The sequence below is a fragment of the Microtus oregoni genome, unplaced genomic scaffold (genome assembly GCF_018167655.1).
Source record: "Microtus oregoni isolate MIOR12 unplaced genomic scaffold, Mior012 000058F_ref0000040, whole genome shotgun sequence".
Lineage (NCBI taxonomy): Eukaryota > Metazoa > Chordata > Mammalia > Rodentia > Cricetidae > Microtus > Microtus oregoni.
In genome coordinates this window covers 5,146,404-5,174,333 of record NW_024543834.1, presented here as the reverse complement: position 1 = coordinate 5,174,333, position 27,930 = coordinate 5,146,404, and the positions used below count along the sequence as shown (strand labels likewise).

The window sequence follows — 27,930 nt, the reverse complement described above, 5'->3', positions numbered from 1 at the left end:
TCATGTTGCAACTCTCCTCAGTTTCATGTACTTAGAAAGCCTTAAGTATCTGAAAAATCACATGAACCTAGCATTGCTCCTGTAAAAAATTCTACTTAAAGGATATTTGATCTGGTTTCATATGAATCCTGGGTCACATTCATGCATCCATAAAATATATTTCACAAGCCCATAGTATTCTTAAAAGAAAAAAAATGTAACTTTAAAAGAAGACACAAACCTTCATTAAAATATAGTTGTCAAATTTATTTTCATTAGGTTGCCATTTTATGAAGAATTCCTAAGATTTGTGTTTCTTGACATGCAAGAGTTAGCAGTCATAGCTCAGTTACTATAAATACTGCTGCTTGGAAGCAGCACCACCATGTTAGAGACTTTATTACTGAGACCCTATTCCGTCTACATGGAATCAGAAGGTTCTGAACAGCTGGTTGGGAAGGTAGCCAAGGTGCAGGAAAGATGTCTGTGCTTCCTTCTCAAGGGCAGCCAACTCCTGAACAGTAGGTGCCAGGATATCCACATGGCCTTTATAGTTTCCACCTGTACCACACACACAAATCATAAAGCAACGTAAATGACACGCTTGAAGACTTGTCAGGAAGACGTAGGCTCAAGTATCACTTCATACACTGTTTCCAGCATTAAGCTTCTGGGTGAGTTATCTGCAGCACATTTAGCTTTAACTTTTAAAGTCAAGAACTTCAATATAAATTAGTATTCAAGCTTCACTAATATAACAGTTGCCTCAATAGCCACACCCACCATTCCCTTGGTTTGCAAACCACTAGTTTACCCTGAATCAGAGACATTCTGGGCAAAGAGAACATTAAACAGGTTGCCAATTACATTAAAGACTTCTGATTCTTTGTTCAAAATCACCTAAAATACCCATTTTCTAATATTTCATTAAAAGTTCAAGTACTCTTGATATGAATACTTCAAGACAATCAGCTAAATTGCTGTCCCTCATTCACATACAGATCACATAATAAAATGCTGCAAGCCAAGCAATAAAGCACTGGAGAATAATTAGTAGAAAATAATTAACATGCTAATAATATACTATTAGCATAATGGAACAAAATCATTGTCTTCATAAACTGACATTCAAAGAGGCAAATTTAGCTAGGTGTGTTAGTACAGGCCTATAATCTCAGCATTCAGAAGGCCGAGGCAGGAAGATCCTGAGTTTCAGGCCAGTCTGGGGGTCTGGGCTACAAAACAGCGGTGCAAAGTGGAAAGGCAGGCAGGTGGACAATACACTGATAGGTCTGACAGCTTACCGCCAGCAGCCCTCTTTTGACCGTAGGTAACTTTCCCATCAAACTCATCCACTGGAACCTTTATATCTGGCTCAACCTGGGAAATAGTGCAGTTCAGGTGTTCTTCTATCTCGGAAAGTAGCTAAGAAAGAATGAGAAAATGAAAATATTTCAAATAAGAATTTCACTTTAATAGTTTCACTGTAGCTGTACTAACTAAAATTAGGCAGGCCTGATGCTTGGACAAACGGAAGCTAGATCTCTGAATCACAACTCACAAACAGCATTATTAGCCAATACCGCTATCTCATCGCTGACAAATATATCAAAGTAGAGTTGTAATTTTTCTTTTCTTTTTATTTAATAATTTATTTAACTTTACTTTATTTACTTTATGTGCATTGGTGTGAAGGTATCAGATCCCCTGGAACTGGAGTTACAGACAGTTGTGAGCTGTCATGTGGGTGCTAGGAATTGAACCAGGGTCATCAGGAAGAGCAGCCAGTGCACTACCACTGAGCCACTTATCCAGCCCCGAGATGTAAGTTTTATAGATGAATGCACTGTTTATCAAGGTCTCACCTGCATTTCATTGTACCAGATGGTACAGCCACCATCTTCCTTGAGCCTCGTGTTATAGCATCCTTTCCCACGGTTGCTGCATACATGATACCAAACCTACAGTAAAGGAAGAAAAAAATATCAACATGCATAGAGACAAAGAGAAATAATTTGCTCTAAATTTTGGGGTTTTTAACTTTTTATTTCCTTAAAACACTAAAAAAAAAAAAAGGATTATGTGTTTCATGCAATGGCTCATTGTATTTTGTATTCTGAAAATACAAAAGGGCGAGAGCTACAGAAAGAAATTTTCAGAGTGACCGAACAGTGAACTGACATCACAACCTGAGGTCCAAGGGGCGCAGGCGGCTAGGTGTGGCGGAGCATGCCTGCAAACCAGCACTCAGGCCTCGGCAGGGAGGACTGAGTCTGAGGCCTGCCTGAACCACAAAAAGGTGGGTATGGGTAGGAAGGGGATAAATACTGGAGAAGGTTACATCAAAATTAATATTCTGAAGACTGTTATAGGCAAGAACAATAAAGTACATAAGGGACATGTGCACATGAATTTGAGAAAAAGATGTATGAGATCTTATAAAAGTTTTTCTACAAATCCCTCATTACATTTATAAAGAGCCTGTGTCACCCCCAAAGTGTCCTATACTACAATGTTTAGAGAGTTTTTGTTGACAACTATATTAAGGCTATTAGGAATATTCATATATTGCCCTTTTTACTATAAATCATATGCTATTATTTATCTATTCAATCCATGCAGAGGAAAGAAATGCCATAAAATGTTCACTTAACCCAGACCTACAAAGACAAATATGGTATGCGCTCACTCATAAGTGGGTATTAGATGTAAAGTAAAGGATAACCAGGCTACAATTCACAACCCCAGAGAAGCTAGGTAAAAGAGGACCCTAAAAGGGACACACACACAGAGCCCCAGGAAAGGCAAATAGTAGAAGGGAGGGGATGGGGGATGGGAACATGAGGGTGAGATGGTCAAGTTGAGGGAGGGACAGAGGAGAGGAGCAATGAAAGAGATATCTTGATAGAGGGAGACATTGCGGGATTAGGGAAGTTCTCAGGAATTCACAAGGATGACCCCAATGAAGACTCCTAGCAATAGTGGAAAGGGTGCTTGAACTGGCCTTCCTCTATAATCAGTAACTAATGGAAGCAGTTGCAGGGATCCACAGCCAAGCACTGAGCTGAGCTCCCGGAGTTCAGGAGTTCAACTGAAGAGGGAAAAAGGATAGTATGAGCCAGGGTGTGTGTGGGTGTGTCAAGATCATCATTGGGAAAACCAGAGGACAGCTGACCCGAGCTAGTGAGCGCTCTGGACTAACAGCTGAGGATCCTGCATGGGAGACTCAACTAAGTCCTCTGAATGTGGGTGACAGTTATGTGACTTGATCTGGGGGCAGGGACTGGCAGTGGGACCAGAACTTATCCTGAGTGCATTAACTGGCTTTTTGGAATCCATTTCCTATAGTGGGATATCTTGCTCAGCCTTGATACGGGGGAGGGGCTTAGTCCTGCCTCAATTTGTCATACCAGACTTGCCAAGGGAGGGCTTACCTCCTCTGAGGAGTAGATAGGGGGTGGAATGGGGGCAAGTGGGGGAGGGTAGGAGGAGGGGAAAGAGGGGGAACTGGGGCTAGTATGTAAAATTTAAAAAAAATTTTAAATAATAATAAAAAACCATTCACTCACTTCCATTTGTGACTGACTCCAGTTTCAGAGGGAAAACCAAACTGCTTTTACTTCCCAATCAAACCACAACTCACAATGACTCTAAGAGAACACTGGGAAGATTACCTTTTCTTTCTCTGTTGCCACCAGGGAAATGGCCAGGCCCATTCTGAAAGATTTTAAAGCCTGTATTAGACCTTAGTTCTGAAACACAGGAGCTCAAAGGGGGAAGAACCTGGGCAGTACCTTTCAGCTCGCCCTACTCTGCCAATCCGGTGCACGTAGTTCTGTTTTTCATCAGGCAGGGTGACATTTATAACTGCAAATAAAGACAATGGTTAACAGCTGCCACGGTTTGTAAGGTTAGAGTGTAGGGCAGTAAGTCTCTTCTTACCATAAGGAACACCATGGATGTCAATGCCTCTAGCAGCTACATCTGTGCAAATCAAAAATCTTACGTCTCCTTTCTAAAAGAACCAAGAAAAAGGAGTCTGTCAGTGAACACACTAGACATAAAAACAATCTTTCCACTAACAGAGCTAAATGCTACTTTCAGATTAGCTTTTGGACATAATCTACTGGACCAAGTGTTGGTGTTTTCCTCTATTATCTGCAGAAACACAGTATGAATGTCTGGCCTTGTTTTCTTTACAGCAGTGTTATTAAACCTGGCTTTATCTTTAGAAATATTCTTGGAAACTCAAAACTATACAATAGAACAGAACATAGAAACTTAGGTGTTGTCCTTACTCATATTAAACTAAATCTAGGGGCTGGAGAGATGGCTCAGTGGTTAAGTGCACTGACTGATTTCTGGTGCTCCGTTCCCAGTGCCTACACAGCACTAACAACAATCTGTAATGTCAACTCTAGAGGACCCAACACCCTCTTCTGACTTCTGTGAGCACTGCACACATGTGGTGCAGGAAAAATACCCATACACATTCAAAAGAAAACTTCAAAACCAAAACCAAATCCACACTACTAGATGTTTTACCCCAAAAGTCACAAAGTAACAGACAAATCCCAAAAGAGTGGCAGGGAATGAGCCCCTAGTGCTTACAAAAGACAGACAAACTAGCCTTTGGAAGCCTTTGTGCAGAGGAAACTTGAGATTTGGCAGTGAGAGGAGCACAGTGATTTTTGGTCTAGTATAATCCCCGAATGGTGGTGTACTTGTGTAATGAGACCAGGGAACACCAGCGATACACAGTATGGAAGCATGAACCAATCTAAGCCCAGTAAGTCCCACATTTTCCCATACCACGGGTCTTAGAAAAAAAAAAAAAAACCTGCTCTGGTGAACTGGAATGTCAGTGGGAAGAAACTGCTGATGTTTATCTAAAAAGCTGAGGCCTACTAAACACACCAGGAGCTCTGAAAGCCATTAGTATGCAGAAGCACATGGAAGTGCACCTCAAACAACAGTAAAACACTACTAAACTCTAATGACAATTCCTTTAATAACAAAGTAAATTCTCTGTAAGTATTCATGTCCTCTCTAAAAAACTTCCACAGACATGGTTTACCTATGCCATATTTCCACAAAGTACCTATGTGAGGAAAGCAAGTATGTATTTATGTATGTCAAAGAGCAGGTTACCGAACACACCATCCAGGAGCAGTGGACCAGGTACTAACTACAGTGCTGTCTGCCTACCTGATGGGGAACATGACATTTTTTTATCTGAGTGTCAAAGGACTAATTCCTGCTACAATGAAGATGTATGGGTAAGAGTTCAGTCTCTAGGATGAGAAAAGTTGTAATGTTAAGTGACACAAGGAACACTATAATCAGCCAGTTTAAATAATAAGGAAATACAGGCAACCAGGCCCCGTACCTTAAATCTTTCCAAGTTCTGCTTTCTCTCATGAGGCTTTCTGTCACCGTGAAGACATACACATGAGAACTGGTGTCCTTTTTTATCAGGTCCTAATGAAAAGCATATTGAACAACTGACCTTGAAAAGCATTATGCAGAAGACTACAGACTAACAGCACCTGCCTATAAAGATCTGTATACCCAAGTTTGGCACAAATGAAAGCAACAGCTTTTCTGTCATAGGCAAAATGCCATTAAAATAAATTCCATGAAAGGCTGGGGAGGCAGCTTAGTTGGTAAACGTAAGCATGGGCAGTGGCGGCATCTTTAACCCCAGCTGAGAGTGTGGATGGACAGGTGGACTGGCGGAACTCGCTGGCTAGCAAGCCTAGCTGAATCCATTAGCTCCAGGTCCAGGGCGAGAGCAAGAAGATGGGAAGTAATCAAAAAAAGACCCCTTTGGCCTCCACAGGCATGTGTACACCCTACAGGAACATACACACCTCCCCTCCTCTCACACACACAAAACACAAGTCAGCAAATGGTTTTTAATAATTTCCTTGAGTTTTTGGTATGTTCTTTGTAACGACATATGCCTAATGTTTGTCTAGAGTAATACTCTATGTGACCTTAGCATAAGACTTCAGTCCACTGAATTACTGAATATGTAATATATATTAAATATATATGAATTAAATATATTCAAGATTTTTACAATACTGATCTTATTCTGTGATTTCTAATATGTATTTTCTCCTCCAGGACTAGAGATGGAACTCAGAGCCTTACTCATAACCAGGCAAGTTCTATCATTGAGCTCTCTTATCTCCTGTTCTTTGGGTTTCTGAGATACCATCTCATTATGCAGCTCAGGCTGCCCTTAAGTGACCTCACAATCCTCCAGCCTCTGCCTCCCAAGTGCTGGGATTACAGGTGTGTGCCGCAAGGCCTGGCTTCTTTCTTCCTTTAGTCTTATTTAAGGCTTCCCCCTCATTCCTCTTTTTCCTCTTTACCAGTTTAGAAAATACACATTCTGTATTAGTCATTATTCTTTAAATGTTAGTATTAATCCGTAACCTAGATCTACAGCCTTAGACTTCTGTGGTTCAGGTTTACTCTAATGAAGACTGCAGCAGTGCGGAAACGTTCTCACTATTTACCCCAGGGTTCATCCATGAAAATGTAGATAGACACTGCTAAGTTACACTGTGCCATCACTGCTTCCAGCTCTGTGCATGCATTCTGGCTTTCATCAATGTGACCTCAACAGTCTATGAAATGAGGATATAAGTGAGAAAAATTTACCTCCTCCTTGTTGCATAAAGTACTGCTCCAAGTTATCACAGTCAATTTTAGTTCTACAGAAGATAATTGCTTGATCCATCTTGTGTTCCTTGATTGCTCGGACAGCATACTCCCCCTTAAGTATTTTAATAGCTTCAGACCACATCTCTTGATTACCATAGCAACAGAACAAGCAACAGAATGTCAATATGAAGCTATCATGAGCACACATTATCGGTCAGACATACTTAACTCTCCTAAAAATCTCTGCTGTACAATAGATAAGGCAGAGTATGGGAGTGAAATACTGAGTTAATTCATTACTTCATTTACTTTTGTTTCCGTCAAGGTCAATGTTACCTACTTTTAGGTCTCTCTCTCTCTCTCTCTCTCTCTCTCTCTCTCTCACACACACACACACACACACACACACACACACAAAACCACAACCATTATAAACACAAATGTGCAAACAGACTAGCACAAAAGGCACACACATCAAAACTTGCTACTTTCCTCTCAGGCATTAGTTATAATTGGTCTTGCATTAACTTCCCTTCCTGCACAAGACATGATTATTGGATTATCTTAAGACTTAAGGAAATTAATAAATCTAACCAGCCTAACAGCACTCCACAAAATGAGAACCTGGCTAGAAGTTTCAGCCATGGGAAGTGGTGCTATCATGTTACCTGTCTGCTGATGCCCAACCTGTTTCTAAATGCTCTCTGGTCGTCTCCAGCTGCAGGGCAATACAGTAAAATGGGTATTTGGGAAGTGCATTCTCTATCCATGGGTTAACAGTATGGGCTTAACTAGTACTTTCTCTACTTTTCTCTCACAGGGAGGAAAAGTGAGTATAAATAATGCTAATCTGGAGTTACACATAAAACTGAATTCAAAGAAACTCCAATCAAGATTTCAGTCAATCCACCTTTCAGAAGTATATCACAAACCTCTCGGTGAACTCAACCAAGAAGCAAAACAGCTCTGGCCTCTTCTAAGGATCCACTCAAGACATCCGGTGTCAGACATGCAGTCTGATGAGTCTAAGGTCCTTCCCTTAGGTCTTAGCATCTTATATCCTACCGCACCTTCATAAATTCTTGGAACATTATGAACACGAAACAAATTGTCTCATAGGCTATCTTCACTGAGTTCAGACTAATGTTAATGCTTTTCAGAACTGATCACTGAGTAGAGTTTCTTGTTTGAGAATATGAAGTGTATGATTGAACAATACAAATGTGTTTAATGCCTTGAATCACATACCAAAAAAGTCACAATGATCACAAAAATAATCAAGAAAGCCAGATTGTCTTTCAACATTATAGCTAAAGGCATTTCCCCCTACCATCCCTCTTCCTCATTTTTCTAGAATTTCAAAGTCAATATAAATCTGTCACGACAAATTTGTTGGTTTTTCTATAATCTATAATCCAAGACTTATAATTTTGAAGTCATAAAACCAATGTCTAAGTTCACTGATTAACATTCCCCTCCCCAAGCTAAATGGATTATTGTGCCCCATTTTTCAATTATTCTTATTGCTTTTATTTTTCCCATTCTAACTTTGTAGGTCATATCTCACATCTTTTGGGAGACTAGTTGGAGCAGAAACTCAACAGAGCAAACAAGTTATTTCCCAGATCTCTAACACATTTTAGGAATTTTTCAGCTCACCTGGACTGTTAGCACCAGGTCTTGTGTTATCTTTTGCGTGTACATCATCAGTCTGTTGGAAGGGAGAGATAGAAAGGGATGTGGATATTAAAGAGTGATTAAGAGCAGGTGCCATTCTATTCAAAGGAAGAAATTTATCTGTCTTTGGACTGAATTTCAAGCATGTCTTTATAATCTGTACACAAAACCATTTTCAGTTCAGAAAATTTCTTCATTAACTAAGGAAATTAAGTATAAATGTAACAAAAATAAAAATGTGGCTTTCAATCTATTATATTTAATAGTTGAAACACACTTTTATTACATAAAAATAAATGTAGCAAAAGTGGAGAAAAGGACAAGATGGGCAAGTGAAACTGACTTTTATGAGAACAGGGCACATCAAATAACACAAGGCAGCTCCTACTGAAATGTTACTAAAATGGAAGTTTCTGCACCTGAAATTTGACATAGGTAATCTTTTTTACAAAAATTTTATCAAGGAAGCTAATCACAAAGAAAAAAGTTAAAGATGAAATTTGCCATTTATTTGGTGCCTTTTGCACGCCTAAGCTTTCACAGTCAAGACACGGCTTAATGTGAGGCTTTGGTACAAAAGCTCCGTGCTTTCAGCACCACTGAGCGCCCAGGAGACTCGTTCACCACACCAATGTTCACCACACAGCACTTACTCGAATGTGGTTCTTCCCCAGCCTTTCCCAGAGCTTGTCAGTTTTCGGATTTACAGGGACGACTACATGGTGCACAGTGTCTGGAACAGAATCTTCCCCTTTCAAATCGACCCATGTGGGAAAATGCATTATCTTCTCGGATAGTTTCTTTACATCGAAAGAATGCAGAGTAGCAGAGCAAACAATCACCTAAGACAGGAGAATATGGGTGTAGATCAACTCTATAACAATCAGCATCACATTACACTCATTTTTAAAATTTATTTCTTTTATATTTTGAGACTCACACTAATAATGAATAATATGAGAACAAAGTATAGTAACCAGAGGATCCAAAATACATCCAGTACCTGACTCCATGTACTAAAGAATAACAGTGTGACACTGGCAGGCTGTCGGCCAAGACAAATCCAATACCCCATTGCATGTAGTAACTATTAACTATGTGACACCGGCATGCCATCGGTACCCTCACTGTCAAACACAGAGCATGCTAGCTCTCCCTCTAGGAAGTTTTTTGTCTTGTTTATTTTAAAAGTCAGAGTTCACAAGTTATTAATCTTCCCGTTCTCTAAAAAGTCTCTCTTCTCAAACCACTTCCTATGGAAGGATGAAGAAAGGAAGGACAATGTTTTCAGAAACAACCACGACAAAGATGAGTGACTTCAATAGCTGAACCTACTTCCGCGCTGCACAGGAAGCAGCACTGAGAATGTCTTAGGGTCATCAGTGGTGACTAAGAAATCACCTTTATTTCTAAAAGCAGCTTTTAAGCTGTGTGTGCATGTGTACTACTCGGTAACTAGATGATAACAAAGTGTTTAATCAGCGAACTTATTCAAAACTCTTGGTTCCTCCATCAGTGGTACCGCTGGCTACACATAGTTGGAGAGGCACTGGCCACCTGATACCTGGAGTCTTTTCCCATCAGAAGTAATCTGAGGAATCTGACTGTGCATCCTGTTAATGAAGTCAGAGTAACCTTGAGAGAGAAGCCCATCCTGCAAAAGAAAAGAGTTTCTAATCAGTATTAAAATCTTTTAATTTTAAAATTTAAAATGCAAGGTAACCAAACAAACATATAAACATACATATCCCTGTATTTACAAAATAATTATGATCCGTTAAATACTTAAAGACAAGTTATAAATTCAACTTTAGTTTCCTTGTGACTACAATATGAAAAAGGTATAATAAATAAACCCAAACCATACTCCAATATTCAAAAATTAATACAACAGTTTATAACATATGTCTTTAAGATAATGACTTTAATTTGAAAACTGAGAAAGTTTCAGTGATGGGAAATTAACCCAACCATCTTGAGAATAATTTGGAAGAGTATTTCAAAGCTTCAAACACATTTATGTTCTTCCAGATGGTCCACATTTTGCATCTCTGATATAAATAATTTGTTGTATAAGAAATAATGTATGCACAAAAAATCATTAGGAATAAAAAAGGCAAACTACCTATGTAAATAATTTGTTGTATAAGAATAATGTATGCAGAGTTATTAGGAATAAAAAAAGCAAACTATGTAACTAGTCAGATAATAAACATACCATGATATATCCATATAACAGAACATTAAATAGCCTTCAAAGAGTAATTACGAATAGTGATGTGAAAAGTTTATGATTTTTTTTTATAAATGTTTGCAAAACTCCCCAAAGTCGAATTTTAATGACCTACAGTAAGTCAGTGCCAGAACCCCTACTGGATCCCGAAATTCAGCTGCTCAAGGTCTTGGTGTAAAGCTATGTATATTCCTATGTATATTCTCCATCTACTTGAAAGCAGGCTTAGATTTCTCATACCTGTGTGCAATGTAAATAGTTGTTACACTGCATTAGTTATGCAAAATTATAAGTCTATATATGTTCAATATAAACGGGATTTTTTTCTAATATTTTCTTTCAAGCTTGATTTAATATGCATATATAAAAAGCCAACTGCATGTATATCAATATGTAGTGTATGAAAATGTGTTTAACTGTGATATTTAGATAGTAGGATCATGGCTAAAGTGTATTTTTTTCATCTTATAAATCTTATATGAAAAAGCACAAGCATATTCTAAAGAAAATATGAACATATTTCAACATACTGCTTCATCCAGAACCAAGAATCTAACTTGAGACAAGTTGAGCTTTCCCGTTGATACCAAATCATCTAATCTTCCCGGAGTACCGACGACAATATCAACCTGAAAAGCCAAAAGCAACACCCAAGGCAAACTGAAAAATTACTATGATTACTTTAAACAGCTAAGTGTCCTTTTCCACTCACAACAAAACATACAGAGTATTGACATAGTGACAGTGAACGCAAAGGACATTTAAGGTCACTACGAATAAATAATGCTACACATACATCATCTGTGCTTCATGTGAAGTTAATATGATGACTTTGGCAACTGATTTTGGACAGCTTTAACTTTTAAACATAATCTAATACGTAAAATTTGCATTTTACAAGAAGAAACATATGAATTTACATGAATTCTAAAATTCCCAAATGACAACTTCAATACCAGCTCCACCATTATCCCACTATGAGGCCATGAATGATGTCATTCAGTATCAATTTCCCATTTTGAGCAGGGGAATATCTTTATCTTACAAGATAGTTTTGATAATTAAGAGAAGGCCCACAGAGCACTGGATGCCTTGTGTGTGCTGAGTGCTCACTGTATTTTCTTATAATAAAGAGTAATTGTGATTAGACTGGTCAGGAAATAATTATAGGGTCTGTCAAGTAGTCAGAGTGAACAGACACAATGCTCAATTTCTTCCAGGTTCCATCCCTGTGACACAATTGAAGGAGTAGATTATAGTGTGGACCCATTACTACGGTCACAGTACTGGATATGCCACTAGTAAGTGCCCACACTGAGATTCAAACTGAATCTATTAAGAGGTCTGTGGGGCTGGAGAGGTGGCTTAGGTTAAGAGCACTTATTGAATTTGTCGAGTACTGGGTTTGGTTTCCAGTGTCCAAAGAACAGCTCATAACCATCCCATAGCTTAGTGCCAGCAGAAAGAACACTCTCTTCTCACTTCCACAGGTGGAGACAACAGTGGAAAATGTGGGAAGGGAAACAAAGAGAGCACAGCACCTCCTTTAACAAAACAATGGAATAATACTGCCTTTCCTTTGCCACTGGCTTCAGTAGTATCCTGAGCGTGTGAATGTCCATGCGTGTGCACATGCACTGTAGGTCAGAGGCTGACATCAGCTATCTTCCACCTTATTTTTTGAGACGGGGTCTCTTACTGAGTAGGCTACGGCAACAGGCCCTAGGGATCTTCCTGTGGTTACTTTTCTAGCACAGGGATTATACGTTCAGGCCACCATGTCTGACTTTGTCCAAGATGCTTTTCCTCCACCTCCCAAGTGCTGGGATGACAGGTGTGTCCCTCCATGCATGACTTATGCAGTGGTGGATATTGAACCCAGGGATTCATGCATGCTAGGAGAGCTCTCTGCCAACTGAGATTCATTCCCAGCCTCACATCTGGCTTTTATGCTGGGGTTGGGGACTGAACTCACATCCTCATGCTTGCATAGCAAACGCTCTACTGCAGTCTAAGCCACAAACTACGAAACATGACTGATGGAAGCAGATCTAATGCTCTCAAAATTCCACAGCTGGAAAACATAAGGTGAAAAGCCCAGTACATTATGGGAAAACTGAATTGAGTTTGAAAAACAAGGGCCATGAATGAAACTATTAAATTTACTAACCAATAAAAAACAAACAAACAAATAAAAATCACATAAGAACATAGCAGAGAAACACTATCCATTTTAAAATAGCATTGGCAAGTACATTATTATGATGCCTTGTTCTTAATATACTGTCAAGCCAAATTTACAGTTCATTCAACATCAAATTTAGTTTGGCAAGGATGGAACTGAAAGGAACCGGAGATGGTCTAGATTTCACAATTAGATATTAAGGAAAGGAAATAAAAGGGAAATCTGTAAGATGTTCATTTCATAAACATAAATATAGAATTTTATAAAGTCCCAAATAATAGGGACCAGAGAATCTTGGCTTTGTCCTACACAATGGCACATCTAAGCAGTTTATAAGACTTTCTTCATGTGTCTGAGCTCAGAGGCTGTCTCGGTATTCTTCATCATTTCAAGGCTTGCAGAAACTTTGACATTTAATCTCCATATTTATATTGGTTATACTTAGCATTGGGCTTTTTTGTTGTTGTTGTTAAATAAATAATAAATACATCAGGCAGTGATGGCGCACGCCTTTGATCCCAGCACTTGGTAGGCAGAGGCAGACAGATCTCTTTGAATTTGAGGCCAGGCTGGCCTACAATGTGAGTTCAAGGATAGCCAGGACTGTTATATGGAGAAACCCTGTCTCAAAAAAAAAAAAGAAAGAAAAAGAATAAATAACTAAACATTGACTTTTAATCAGAAAGTCTAGAAGGAAATTTCCAGGGAACCAAAGCATAAACAAACAGCATGGTGGAATTTTGGATGAGGAATTTAAAAAGGACCACTGCCCTCTAACTTCTGGGTAAAAAGTAGGTGTGCCCACAAGGTGTCTTCCAGCATTTGGTCTTGTGCTCATTTAAGCTTCAGTCGATTTTTCTTGGAAAAAACAGAATTTATTCCCAAGTTAAAAGTACAACTTACCCCATTATCCAAAACTGAGAGCTGATCCCGAGCCGCCACTCCCCCAATTATGAGCAGTTCCCTGAAGTGAACAACAGAATAAGGGGGAGATTAAAGTCTGTCCTGCAGTTTGCTCTACACTCTTTTCAGGCAAGGTCACTGAAGAAGGGCTGCATTAACGTGAGTCCAGGAACATGGAAGCTGAGCACTTCACCCCCAAAACCAGAAATGGCGCTGGGGCAACTGAGCGCTTACAGTTAGTCAGTCCTCATCTACACAGCCTACCCCACGGAAGCTCTTCAAAACCAGACTTCCACCTTTTAAAACACACTTGTCTGTAGTATAGAGAATAGGAGTCAGGGTAAAAAGAGGTTGCCTTCAGGAAGGATAATCAGAAACTGAAGGTAAGACTTGTATTTAGTGTTACTCATAGCTTGTTAAAAGACAGAAAATTTCTCATTAAAAAAAGATTTTTAAGCTGAGTGGTGGTGGTGCACACCTTTAATTCCAACACTTGAGAGGCGGAGACAGACAGAACTCTCTGAATTCGGGACCAGCCTGGTTTACAGACTGAGTTCCAGGACAGCCAGAGCTACAAAGAAAAACCCTGTCTTGAGAAACAAATAAACAAACAAAAATATTTTATATGTATGAATGTCTTGCCAACACGCATGTATGTGTACCACACACGTCAGCTGCCCATGGAAGGGTGTGTCAGATGTGCTGAAACTGGAGTTACAGATGGGTGTGACCCACCATGTGAGTGCTGGAAAGCCTCTTGATGGGTTGCCTGGTGCTCTTTACCACTGAGCCATGTCTCTAGCCACCTCATCCCCCCTTTTTGAAACTGGGTCTAATTATGTAGTCCTGGCTGGCCTCAGACTCACTGTGTAGGATGGGTAGGGTAGTTTCAAATAGTCACTAGGGCTTCAAGTAAGGCAAGGGCTTATTTGTATTAAATACCAAATAAGTAATCTATAACCCATAATTTCACCATCCTCCCCAGTGAACTGTTTTCTACCATCCACTTCCCCTTGCGGACTTTGTCTAAACACATTCATTTTATAGATAATGACAGCAGCAAATCAAACTACAAAGGCATTTTACCTTTACAAAGGCTTCCAAAACTGCTCCTCTGAAGGTCAAGACTCTTACACTGAACAGGAGCTCTGTTATCAACTCCTTAGGAGCTTCCTTTTCCACATGCTCAAAATGCTTCCCCCAGTTTTCGTATTTTTCTCCTCTCCACACTATCCCACAATCCCACAATGAGTTCTGTGAAGGTGGGGGCAACTCTCACTACTGGAGCCCAGTCTAGATCTTAGGCACAGACTTTACAACACAGGGTTCTTAATATCTGCCAAATAAGTAATGTGTCAATCCATTCAATGAAATTAAGGATTATTTTGCCTAGTATAATTCATAACTAAATCAGTCTGCTTAACTTGTAAGTAAGGTCACTATTAACACCAGAACCTCTAAATTTCTGGAATAAAGAGAGTAGCTATGATCACATAACATTGTTAATATACCAAAACCCACCTAAATGTACATTTCTGAACATGAGCTTTATCACCCAAATTGCTCCAAGAAAAAAAAAATTAAAAAAAAAGTTAAAAACAAAGTAACAAAAATTATTAAGCATGAAATCCACAAGTAGTTTTCTTACAGGATTTGGCTTTTCACAAATTAAAAAGGATTCTGAGCTGAATATGGTGGCTCACACATGTAATCTTAGTACTTAAAATGCAGGAGGATGGTGAGTTTGAGGCCAGCATGATTACACAGCAAGATTCTATCTCACAAAAGGAATAAAGGAACAAAGAAAGTCTCCCTCCACGGAACACCTGGAGATGGAGAAGACAACACCGCAAGAGTCTTAGAGTCACTCTCAGGTTAGGGCTACTGACAACCTTCACTGAGCCACACATTTTCTAAGCAGTGAAGAGATGAAATTAATTTAACACTGAATGAAATCAGCCTCTGCCCAAAGGAGGACAGTCTCAGTGGAAACACCGCTACTACAAAGTTATAGTGTTTTATGTTGTACACCGATGCCTCCTTTTGTTTAACTTTCCTCTTCCAGAACACTTTAAACAAAGACAATAAGCATCTGAGCTCGAAAGGAAGGCTTACCGTAACTTAGGGTTATCAATATATTTCTTAAACTGCTTGACGTTGTTCAGGGTTTGCTCTGCTAACTCCCGGGAGGGTTCCACAATGAGAGCTTTTGGAGCATTAGGGAGAAATTTTGTTTGTGAAACCTGTGCATTACCTTAGGAGAACAGAAAGGACCACAGGTCACATAAAACACACCTGAAAACACGTCAGTTAAAAACATGAGTGCTAATGTTTCAGTTATCAAACTTTAAGTAATAATTGTAAAATATAGGAGACAATCCAACAAAATAAAGCTAAAATTCCTAAAATAACTTGTGGGTTTTTTTTTTTAAAGTCAAGTTGGGCTGAGTACAGTTGATTGAGGCTGTTATCTTGTGACAAGGCAGGAAATGTACTTTAAGTGGGTGAACTATACCAGGCAATCATACAGAAAATAACGTAAGCTTTCAAGTCAAAACTGCTTGGATCTGAATTCAGTTCTAGCACTTATCTGCTCTGAGACTTTGGGCAAATGATTTCAAATCCGTATTCCGCAGGCCCCCTGTAAAATGTAAAGGCTACCTCAGAGCGCTGTGGAAAGATCAAACAATCTGTGGCAAGCCCTCAGCAGGCTGCTATGGCACTTCAGAAGCACAGGAGCCAAGCACATCACTGCCATCAAGACTGAGATAGCCTAAATGCCTTAACAGACACAAAATAGCTAGCTCATCAATTGTGTTTGAAACTGAAGTTTACTAATCTGTTAATCACAGGGGTGGATTAAACTAGAGCAGGAGAAAAATGAGACTTACTAAGAGAAGCCCTTCCCATTCGGGTTCTCTAAAACCCTCACCCTCTCCGGTGCAGTAAGTACCTGTGTGCTGCGACTTGACAATATAACTATCAGGGGCCTTGGAAATAGCAACAAAACCATCTTTTGGTGGAAACTTAAATTCTTCTTCACCAAAGTTAAATTTCAATTCAGCATTCTGGCAGTGAATAAAAGGGAAAAAAAAAGGTTTAACATAATGGCAAACTGCCCAGTAAAATATAATAAAAATCAAACAGTTTAGATCACAGCAAAACTTCTAAATACCTTCAAAACACAGGCGGGGAAGAGAGCTTGATTTTTTATATGTGCTGGTATTTCAAATGCTAGACCAAGGTCTTTTCCTTTAAAACAAGCAAACAAAACCAGAGAAATTAAAATGAAAAAGAATTTCCACATACACACTAAAATCTACCAACCTGCCTCTCTTTCTCATGCTCTCTGGAACCTATGGATAAAGGTGGGCTGCCCAGAGCCAACCTGCTCAGTGTTTGACTTCACTAACTGTCCCCTCTTCGTGTCTACATGTCTAATTACTCCCTATCTCCAAGACCTCTGCCTCTAGAGACATCATAGCTCACATACTCCACATTAGACACAAAATCCTCCCTTGGATCCACAGTTCCTTCCATTTCACTTGTATTTTTCTTCTCACTTATGAAGTAAAATCCCTGATTTCCATTTTTAGGACATCCTTCCTTCTGCTCATCTCACTGTCTACATGTCTGACTCATGATCACCTACCACCTTTCCCTACCAAATTAGCTACCAAGTACCAAATTCTGAGGCAAACTTACTCCTGTCTCTCTTGACAATACCTTCAGTAGTACTGGGCACAAACCAACTTCTCCCTTGAGTAGCTGGAGCCCATGCGCCCCATTCTCTCCTTCTCTTCTTCTCTGCTAGATTCTCCTCAGTTAGCCAGCCTTTAGCCACAGGAAAGCAGGCCTTGGATCTTTACTATTATTTATGTCCAGTTCCCACCTCCTCATCTGTTTTCGACACGGCTGGCCCATGCTGCTGAGAACCCCGGGGTTTCCCACTTACTCTATCTCACTGAGCTAGCACTTCAGCCCCTCACACCTGCACCTCCTCACTGTTGCTAAGGCAGTGTGGACACTTACACCTAGAACCTTCCTTTGCCCTTCCCTCTTCCTGAAATGCTCTTCAGTTCTCTGCACAAACCCTCCCCCCTCCATGAGTTCTCATCAGCAGAGCCTTCTCTGAGCGCCATCTAGAAAAGCACATATCCCCACACAGCAACTGACTCCTTTGCCTTGCTCTTCCTCTCTTCCCCACTCACTACCACCTAATGTTTTATTTGTAAATAATGGCTGTCTGCCTCTCCTCATCAGTGTGAAAGCACCACAGAGCTACCCTTCATTTGTTCCACCTTCTGCTGCGGTTTCATCACTTTCCCGTGCACATGGCACACAGCAAACACTCAACAGAACAAATACCTACTGAAATGAAAGGTAGGTGAATAGGATAGAGGATTTAAGAACAGAGTAAGACAAGTAAGAAACAAGAATCATAAATATTCTTACCATTCTTAGAGAACTTCACATGCCCTTTATCAATATCTAAGTAGCACCCAATGGTATCATGCATAGTGAATTCCTGAAAACCCAGAAAGTGAAACGTCATGAACAGAAAGCTCTGAAACGAGGTTAACAAAGCACAAGCAGCAGCAGCAAAAACAATGGTGGTGTCTCTAAAGACTTTAAATGAAATGAGGGTATCTAAACGACTATCACAGGTGGGGATGGAGACTCACTCCTGTAATGTTGGAAAGGCTGAGGCAGAAGGATCACCAGGCTCCTAGGTTACAGAGTAAGATTTTGTCTTAAAAAAATAAACCACTAAAAACTTGTCAGAGCACATATCATATCTAATAGTAGATATATCTGACATACTTCTCAGAATCAACATGATATTAAAGATTACTGCCATGGACTTAGACACAGAAAACTATATTTAAAGTCTTCATAATCAAAACTAAAAATTGAGATGTAAGCGGACATTTCCTGTACTGACTGCCCGCTCCCCTATAGATATATTGGTTTTTTCAAGACAGGGTTTCTCTGTGTAACAGCAGTGGCTGTTCTGAAACTCACTCTGTAGATCAGGCTGGCCTTGAACTCACAGAGATCCATCTGTCTCTGCTTCCTGAGTGATCAGGTTAAAGGGGCATGCACTACCACCACCTGGCTCCCAATAAAAATTTAAGCCCTATCTACTTATTTAGTCTTAAATATATAAATTTCTTTCTCAAGTCCAAACCTGAACTATCTCAATCATGTCTTAAGTGATCAAGAATGTAAGACTTACAAATGCTGTTTCAATAAACAGCATCAAAGCTTACCTCTCCGTAATTATCAAACTGTTTATTATGAGATTTCTTTCCTGTTCCACCGAAGCCAAATCCAAACTTGTCAGTACCTAGATTTTAAAAGTAGTTTACTAGAGGTCTGAGCTCACCAGGAGAATTAAAAGCCCTGTGAAAGAAGTGATTTTGTCCTTGCAGTCTGAGAGTCCAGACAAGTCTCCCTGGGTTTCGGAGCCCTGCATCATCTGGGGCATTTTCAGCCAATGCAGAATATGCAACAGACACAAGTGACACCACCTCACTACTGGCTATGGTCACTAAACGAACTCACAATAATCTGAAGTGTCTCTGCAGTATGCTCATTCTAGCCTGATCTTCATTCATTTTTAGTCTCTCTTATTCCATATTGTCAGAACAAGGAATGGGGTGCAAACAGGAAGCAAGCAGTAACTTATTTCAAGTCTTTTCTGGAACCGAGTGAAGTACAGATAAATATTTTTTGTGTTCATAAAATTAAGTTCTAATGCAATGAAGCTCATTCATTCATCTGTCTCCAAAAAAAATTAAGATGTTAAAAATGTATAAATATAAGACAGCTCAGTTATTAAAGAAACACTTACCCAGGTCTAAGGAGGCCTGCATGGTAGACCACCCAACTCTGCACAGGCCTTGGTCATGACAGGATACCTCATAGTAGTGTTTCCCTGTAATGGTAAAATTCCATGAGATTAACACAAACTGCATACATATGACCCATTTACCAACCGCTTCTGAGTTACATTTGTATGTGACAGAAGAACTGTGGGTCTTTCTGTACCATGAAGATTGTCAGATCTCTGCATTAAAGTGCCTATGGAGAATTCACATACTGACAGTTCAACCTTAAGCAGTTATGAAGGCTGGTGCAATACCTTTCAGCAGTCCTCTGGTCGCTCTGCACCCGTGCCACTCCTTCACTTCTCTGCTCTGACAACACAGGCCATCTGACCCAATAGCTAGATGTGGGGAAACACAGAGATGTACATAAGTACAGGCCACACAAACCATTCTTCAGGAAATAAAATAATTACTCAGTCTCATCAATAAGAGCTTTACTTCTCAGAGTGTTCCAGACTTTAGATTCCTAGATGACAGCAGTCTTCCCCTTTATCCCTGCATCTCCTGGGCTTCTATACTGTCACTGTTAGGACAAGAATTCACCTGAGTCCAGGAAGACGAGTATAACTCCTAGAATATTCTGCCTGAATAACAGCCTCAAGGCCAATATGCGTGTTTGTCCTTCTTCAGTGGTGGGAGAACAAGACTGCTAAGGAATAACATGGGACTATTCGTTACAATTTGCTGCTCTGACTATTTAGTAAGAAGCATACAAATGACCAGAGTGTGTTACTGGGTAGTACTGGGGACTCTAAGAAATGAGGTTTTACATTACACACCAGAGTCAGACAGATGCAGATTAATAAAGATTTAGTTTTTGTCTATACTGGAAAAAAAAACTGTATCTTTAGCCACATTCATGTTTTTCCAAGTCATGTTTAGTACCTGGTAAAGAACAAACTTGTAAAATACCACTTTTTTCATTTTTCAATTACCTAATTTTTCAAAAATTTTAAGTTCTTATTCATGTGATAATATTAGAAATATATGTAAAAGGATCTCTAGTGAGCTGCCTGCAATCCCAGCACTTGGGAGATAGAGAGAAAGGAAAATCAAGAGTTCAAGAAGGAAATCAAGAGGAGAAAGGTAGATGGATGCTTGTAATTAAAACATAACGTCTGGGGCTGGAGAGATGGCTCAGTGGTTAAGAGTGCAGTCTGCTCTTCCAGAGGTCCTGAGTTCAATTCCCAGCAACCACATGGTGGCTCAAAACCATCTGTAATGAGATCTGGTGCCCTCCTCTGGCGTTTGGGTATACATGGAGGCAGAAAGTTGTATACATAATAAATATATATATCTTTTTAAAAAAAAAACACAATGTCTGTACAAATGGAATCCCAATAAATCCTAATAGTTTACACAATTAATGTGTCAATTAAAATAATAAAACAATAAACACAAACATTCTTTTATAATTTCTAAGTCTTCTACTTGAATTAGAAAAGCTTCTCTTCTACTAAATGATACATGCTAAATTGTACATGCACATATACGTCCACACATATTTTTTGTGTGTATGCACGAACACATATATATAATTTAAATCTCAAGTACATGTGAAATCTATTTCTAGTTAAGATACATAGAAGCCAGTTTTTGGTTGTTTCAGATGGATCGTCAATGTCGCCCGTGTCTTTCACCATATAAATCTCCCTTCCCCATGGAAACACAATACTACAATACTCCATTTTTTGTGTACATTACACTGTCATTTCCACTAGGATTTATTTCCATCATATTCTACTGTCTATTTCTAGTTCAGCACTATACTATTTAAATTTAGTGACTATACTATAATCTCTGGAAATTAAATCATGCACAATACTTTTTCATAATTTTTTTGGTATTTTCATTTTTTTTAAAGTTTCTGAATTATCAATGAGTAGGCAGAATTTATCCACTTACCAAAAGCAGATCCTCTGTCATATGGGTTCATCTGCCATTTGTTGAGCACTAGACAAATTAATGTAAGAAAAGTGAGTCAAACCATATGCTACATAGCTCTATGAAAACAGAAGATAGTTTGTACTTTATACACCAATGCCTTTGATTCAACATGGTTTTGTACATCATTTGTAATGTTCACATATATATGCAGCTGTTTTTATTAAAGACAAACTAGCCCTGAAAAATCAAAAGGTATCGATGAAAACCACTGGCCCACTCGGGACTGCAACCCAGTCTCCCCTTGTTTCAGTGCACTCTGGGTACAGGACACTGATCTCTGTCACTGATAAAGTGAAACTTAAGTATCTAAGCAACTCAACCTTGAACATAGAGGAAATAAACGATCTTATCAGCCAGTCCTTTATTTTAATTCAATATGAAATTTCAAGTCATACTTTTATTTTTCTTCCTGTTTTATATGATTGGTATTTTTCCTTTTCTAAAATCTTGTTGGACCATGAATAATAAAAAATTACAGTAATTAAGGAGACTTTATATGCATTTTAGCCCATTTCCCTGTTCATGGTCGAAATCCTTTCTGGATCAGGTCTGTCTATCTGTCTTTCTGAGCAAGAGCTGTCTATGAAGTTTATATACTATGAATGCTGGAGACCTATCTTCCTTAGGGCTCTCCCTTATCAGCTCATCCTAACCACTAGCAAGTCCTAAAGGTAAGAGATCCTACACATTATCCGTAAGCCTTTCTGGGCCTTGTTCCCCAGAGCAACCATTTTCTTTCCACATGTCTTTAGTCATCGGCTGTCATCGTCTCCCTTATCCTTCATGTTTACAATGTAGGTTTGTGTTCCCTCATCAGAGATGAGTTTTAGACCCACCCTACTTCTGTCTGGCCACCTCAGAAACATTCCTGTCTTGTATCATCTCTCATAAATGATGGCATATGGCTGTTAAAAGTTCTGAAACTATTTTAAAATAGGCCAATATTACAATGAATGTGTAATTACATTCATTTTTATCTCTCACAATTCATTTATTCATTCATTCATCCTTTATATATCAAAACTAAAAAGTTGATATGCCAAGTTCATTCAAACTTGTTATTTTTCATAATTCTGTTTTGTATCATAAAACAAGTTACTTCAAAATATATAATACATTTGTTAAAACATAACAGAAGCAGAGATGAAGAATAAAATTTAGGAACCCTGGAAGGAAAAAGATCGTTACTTAAAGATAAGGAAATGAAGGTGAGATTATTCATAATAGGATCAACACCCAGTAAGAGGATCAGCCTCCGTGTAAGGAAGACAAATACCACTTTGCACAATATTCATCCTTACTCGTAGACATACACAGTTATATATGGTTAAGAAAAACACAAAAACAACTAAAGGTAAATTCCAAATGCCAGTGTATTCTCAAAAGACACACCATTTGCATTTTAGAATGGACGATTTGCTAATTAGGTCATAAATGTCACTTTTTATCCTTGTTTCCAGGACACAACACTGCAATGCTGTACTGTGTACACAGCAATAAAATGCATACCCCAAACCAAACCAGCAAACAAGAGAATGACTAATTTTCAAAAAAGAAAGTATCAATATAATAGTTACCCGAAGCACCGGTTTTAATAGTAGTTTTCCCTTTCTTTCCTTCCTGTTGGTCTTTCAGGGTCTCATACACTATCTGGATAACTGGAATACTAAAGGCCTGTCAGAGAAACAGTTTCTGTTAGCAGTCGGCTGCTGAGGATAGTAGTCAATATAATGGCCAAGGCTATGCATGCACATTAGAAATTATCCAGAGAACTGCTATTTCATTTACCCAAACCTAAATGCCAATCAGATAATCAAGAGTTGACAGACAGAAGTCAGCTGATGCCCTGGAACTTCAGAATGAACACAGAGCAAAGCGGGAAGATGTCTACTCAGACGGCTTCTCTAGTCTAGGATAACAGACACACTTTCTGGGTGCAAACTTTTTAAGAGCACTGAAATTCTGAAATGCCTGTAAACATACAGAATTTGTGTCTCTTTCTGTAAGACCGCTTTAAATGACATCCTTAAATCCATACCCTTTACAAAGCTTCATAACTTGTCAACAAGAGAAACAGTACTCCGAATGGCTAGTTTTACATCAGCTGAAATGAGCTACAGTCATTGAGGGGAGGAATCTTAGCTCAGACACTGCCTCCACAGACCCATGGGGCATTTTCTTAATTATGAGATGGGAGGGTCCAAACCATTATGGGTGCAAAAAAAAAAAACCAGTCTGAGCAAGCCATGGGGAGCAAGTCAGTAAGCAATACTCTGTGACCTCTGCTTCAGCTCCTGCCTCCAGGATTCTGCCAGGTTTGAGTTCCTGCACTGGCTTCCCTCAATGGACTGGGATTTAGGATATGTAAGCCAAATAAACCCTTTCCTCCGCAAGCTGTTTTTGGTCATGGTATTTCATCACAGTGATAATAACCATAATTAAGTCAATGACAAACTATCATTTCTTATATATTAGAAGGTGATGTTTGAATTAAAAATTTCAAAATATAAGCTGTTCAAATACACAAATATATACTGTTCAAACATACTTTTAAATTCAGGTTTTAATTAAATGTAAATGTATTACTTACACCAGTCTTTCCACTTCCTGTTTCTGCTGCCTGAATAAGTGGGGGAAATTGTAGTTTAAATTGTGAATTAAAAGAGATTAAACTTAGCATAATAGCATGTAGAAACCTTGTAATACTTGACTAGCCAACTTTATTTCTAGTGTGTCAAGATTACTCTGTCTCAGTCAATTTTGATTCCTGTCAATCGGGTCACCTCTACCAATTCATTAAGAATCTGCCCTTTTCTTTCCTTTCCCATTACTACCACCCAACGGAGGCCCATGTCATTTTAACCTAATTATTAGAGTATACTAAGAGTATCTAACCGCACAGATCTATACTACAATCTGCTATACAACTGATATTCACAAAACCATAATTCTAACCTACACCTACCTGGCAGCTTTCCATACTCCCCACTGCGCAAATTATTTAACTTGAAAAAGAATCCAATCTGATTAAATGTATATTTCCTATTGTTATCGCAAGTGATACCACCATTCCAGCTATATATTTTATGCTCCCACCCACCATTACCTTCAATAAAAACTGTTAAGTCACTGCAAGCCTATCCCTACCACTTTTATAGAATACGCTGACCACAGTATACATGTTAAAAATGCCGGTTAGTGAATAAAAATAATTTGGTAAAACAATTCCAGACTCAAGCTTCTGAGATATCTTAAACAGGGTCACACAGCTCCAGAACATGTGTGCCCCGTACAACCAACCACCTTATTAGATGTAAACCTACCATAAGTACATCTCCTCCTCCTAGGATCAATGGGATAGATTCTGCCTGGATATCAGTTGGTAGACTAAAAGAATCACATTTGAAGAACTGTAGTTAGTTAAGAATAGAGAATTATCCAGGCTAATTAAGTCATGCTAAATCAACCTAAAAGAAACTGTACGTGGCAATCCAACCATTTTTTTTCCAGCTAGAATTAAAAATTCAAAGGAGACATTTATGACGTAAAGAATCACCATGAACTAAATTTCACTTACTCAGCTAGATAAAAATATATTTGACAAAAATTACTGTTCACATTAGGAGATTTCTGATACAAACACATTCAAGTTTTATATACTTACAGCCAATCCATTTCTTCCACAGCTTGTGCAATCTCAGGCATAACACCCATCTCTGAAAACAAAAAGTCATTTTAATAATCAAACCTATTAATAAGCCATCTTTTCTTAAAGCTGATTTATAGAACTGGGGAAAGGCTTTGAAGTTTAGCTCTTATATTGGTCCTTTGTATGGTATTGCTGAGTGTTGAGCTTTGGAGACAGATTTGAGTTCAATCCAAGGTCTCATTTACTAGAACAGGACCTTGGGAAAGAACTATAAACCTGTTTTCTCTGCAGAAAATGGGACTTGTCGTACCTGCTTTTGTGGGGGTATAGGAAAATGTTCCTGTAATACTGCTGACATGGTGCCATTAGCCCGTGGTAGCTCGTAGCTCGTGGTGAAAAACCTGGCAGGCTCCTAGCCCTGCACCTCTAGTTTCACCGGGTGAGCTAAGAAAAACAAACAGCCCACCTTCCATGGCAGCCATAGTCAAAATTCTGTTCATCAGGTACTGTGTGCCTCAGACTAGAAGAGGCTTCTTAATGTCCTTACTATAGATTTGACAAGTTTAAGGTAATGCTCACACTATTTACTGAGTTAACTATTATATTATGAAGCATATTCATAGACGAAAACTTCACACTGTACCTTTTAACTACATACAAATACTATATTTCAATTAAAAAAAAAAACTTTAAAAGTTTAAGTAAATCAAAAACTCCCAAATACAGGAGTAACTTTTGGTCACCTGCTCAGAATCTCACTCTACTCAAGCTTGACACTGGGGTCCTTCTTAAGTGTATACAGCCTCTCAGCCCCCAATACACCGCCCAGCACAAGGAGTGTGAGGTGTTTTCACAGTCAAGACACTGCTTCGAGGAGGAATTCCTTTTTCTAAGTTTGAGAAGTGTTTGTATTTTTAACATAAAAAACAAATTCTGATTAACTGATGGCGGGGAGGACAGGAAGCCTGAACAACGGGAGCTGTCAGGTGAAGACCTGCTTTGTCAATTGTCTGTTTAAATACTTCTGCATTAAGGCCAGCCATAAATGGACAAAGTGGGCAGTTCCTGAGTGTTCTGTCATTTTATCCTTCCTCAAGTGAAATCAATTATAGTAGGTAGATTACTTAACCTTCCCTTCCAAAGATAAACTAATGAAGCCCAAAAGATGACCAACTAGACTGGTCTAATAAACTATGCCTAGAGTCTATTCCTATTCTGACCCCTAGAATGCAAACTACTGGGAAAAATGGGGGAGCAATGGGCCAGGCTCAGGAGCTTAAGGCACTTGCCACCAAGTCTGAAGACCCAAGTTCAAGTCCCTGCTCCCACATGGTAGAGGATCAACTGCAGAAAGTTGACCTGACCTCCACTGGGAAACGTCCATGTTCAACCCCTACCACAAAAATATAAATTAAAAAGAAAGTGATAGCCTTAAATATGTTACACATGGAAAACTGCAAGCTCGAGCTGCTTGCAGGACTGATACAAGCAGCAACCATGGATTGCTTTTAGCAAATTTTAGACATTTTCCCCCAGATCCTAGTCATGTGCTGGGCATATTTTCTACAGAAACCTTATCTTTAAAAAAGTGCAACAGTTAACCTTTTAAGGGAAACAGGTACATGTTTAAATTCTTTCATTTAACTTTTGTCTGAAATTTGAGCATTTCTCCCAAAGATGTGTGCCCATAAAACAACGACCCACAACTTCCTGGCAGATTTCAGGTCTAAAGTGAGAGGATTCCTCTTGGAAGACGTGACTTTAACAGAAATGAAATGTTTCCCCTGTAGCCTGAGATTTGGAATTCCTGATATTCTTACAGAAGAAAATGGAAAAAGCAAATGATAGTAAAATGCCATTTAAATAGGTTAACAACATGAAAAGATAGCATACCAAACTCATTGCTATACATAAGCATACACACACACACATACACACATATACATACACACACATATATAGATCATATTTAGTATATTCAAGGCTGGTTGGAATTTTGCAAAACTGTGGGTGCATAAAGAAAGGTTGATTGAGAAAGTGAGAAACATCAACTGGAGAGTTCAATACCCCATCCCAAATCCTGTTTGCTATCACAAAGCAAGTAACTAATTCTAAAAAGTTTTAGTTAGTATGTTCATGAGGGGGGGAAAATTGCTTTAGCTTTGACACTGAACGTTAACCCTCAGTGTGCTGTTTAGCAAATGACGATTTGACTTATTCTTGATAGTTTTACTCGTGGAAAGGCTTGTGTGTGGACAGGGGACCCCCCCCCCCAACAGGACAATCATCCTTTTCCCTCAAAATATCCCTTCCCCACGCTACTTGCTTCTTGGCCTGGCCAGGACCAGATGTGTCGCGGGGCAGAAAAATGTTCTTGGTCACTGCCACGTCAAAGAGGCAGGAGGCCGGGCTCCGCGAGCGCAGACACCACGGTCGGGATTTGGCAGGTGGCGGCAAGGCCCACGGCAGAATGGGGGAAGAAAAAGCGGCTTGGCGAAGATTCCCGGGCAGCGCCCGCGGGAAAAAGCCCGGCCTGCACCGGCCGCCCCTGCCCGACAGCGCGGGTGCCCGGAGGACGGCATCCCTCCGGTCTCCCGCCACCCCACCGCCGCAACAGTAGTCCCCACCAACTCCCCGTGGACCGAGACGAGCCGCTCGCAACCCCTCAGCTTCCCACCACGCACCGGAGAAGGCCGCCATCTTCGCTCACTCCTCCGCCGCTCGCTCGGTCGTTCCTTCTCTCCCTCCCTGCAGACACGCCGACCTGCGACGGCCCGCGCTTCCG

At 39.5% G+C, this 27,930-nt stretch overlaps 1 protein-coding gene across 1 annotated transcript; it reads right to left on the bottom strand.

The window, feature by feature from the left end:
- Positions 1-225: 225 nt before the first annotated feature.
- Ddx1 (DEAD-box helicase 1) lies at positions 226-27,930 on the bottom strand. Its single transcript, XM_041639389.1, has 26 exons — positions 27,830-27,930; positions 25,161-25,212; positions 24,820-24,883; positions 24,087-24,116; positions 23,074-23,170; positions 21,455-21,502; positions 19,804-19,887; positions 19,513-19,596; positions 18,929-19,005; positions 18,111-18,183; positions 16,831-16,907; positions 16,609-16,723; positions 15,771-15,909; positions 13,656-13,716; positions 11,098-11,196; positions 9,899-9,988; positions 8,988-9,176; positions 8,317-8,368; positions 6,655-6,801; positions 5,369-5,460; positions 3,922-3,994; positions 3,774-3,846; positions 3,654-3,696; positions 1,845-1,940; positions 1,284-1,404; positions 226-540 (listed from the first exon to the last, which is right to left on the bottom strand). The coding sequence occupies exons 1-26, from the start codon at positions 27,843-27,845 to the stop codon at positions 410-412; spliced, it is 2,223 nt and encodes a 740-aa protein (XP_041495323.1). The 5' UTR covers positions 27,846-27,930; the 3' UTR covers positions 226-409.

Coding starts and splice junctions, on each gene's coding strand:
- Ddx1 (XM_041639389.1), bottom strand. Junction 11,197..13,655: donor TCTCAGTTTTGGATAATGGG/GTAAGTTGTACT, acceptor TTGGCTTTTCAG/GTTGATATTGTCGTCGGTAC. Junction 8,369..8,987: donor TGGGGAAGAACCACATTCGA/GTAAGTGCTGTG, acceptor CCCTTCCAACAG/ACTGATGATGTACACGCAAA.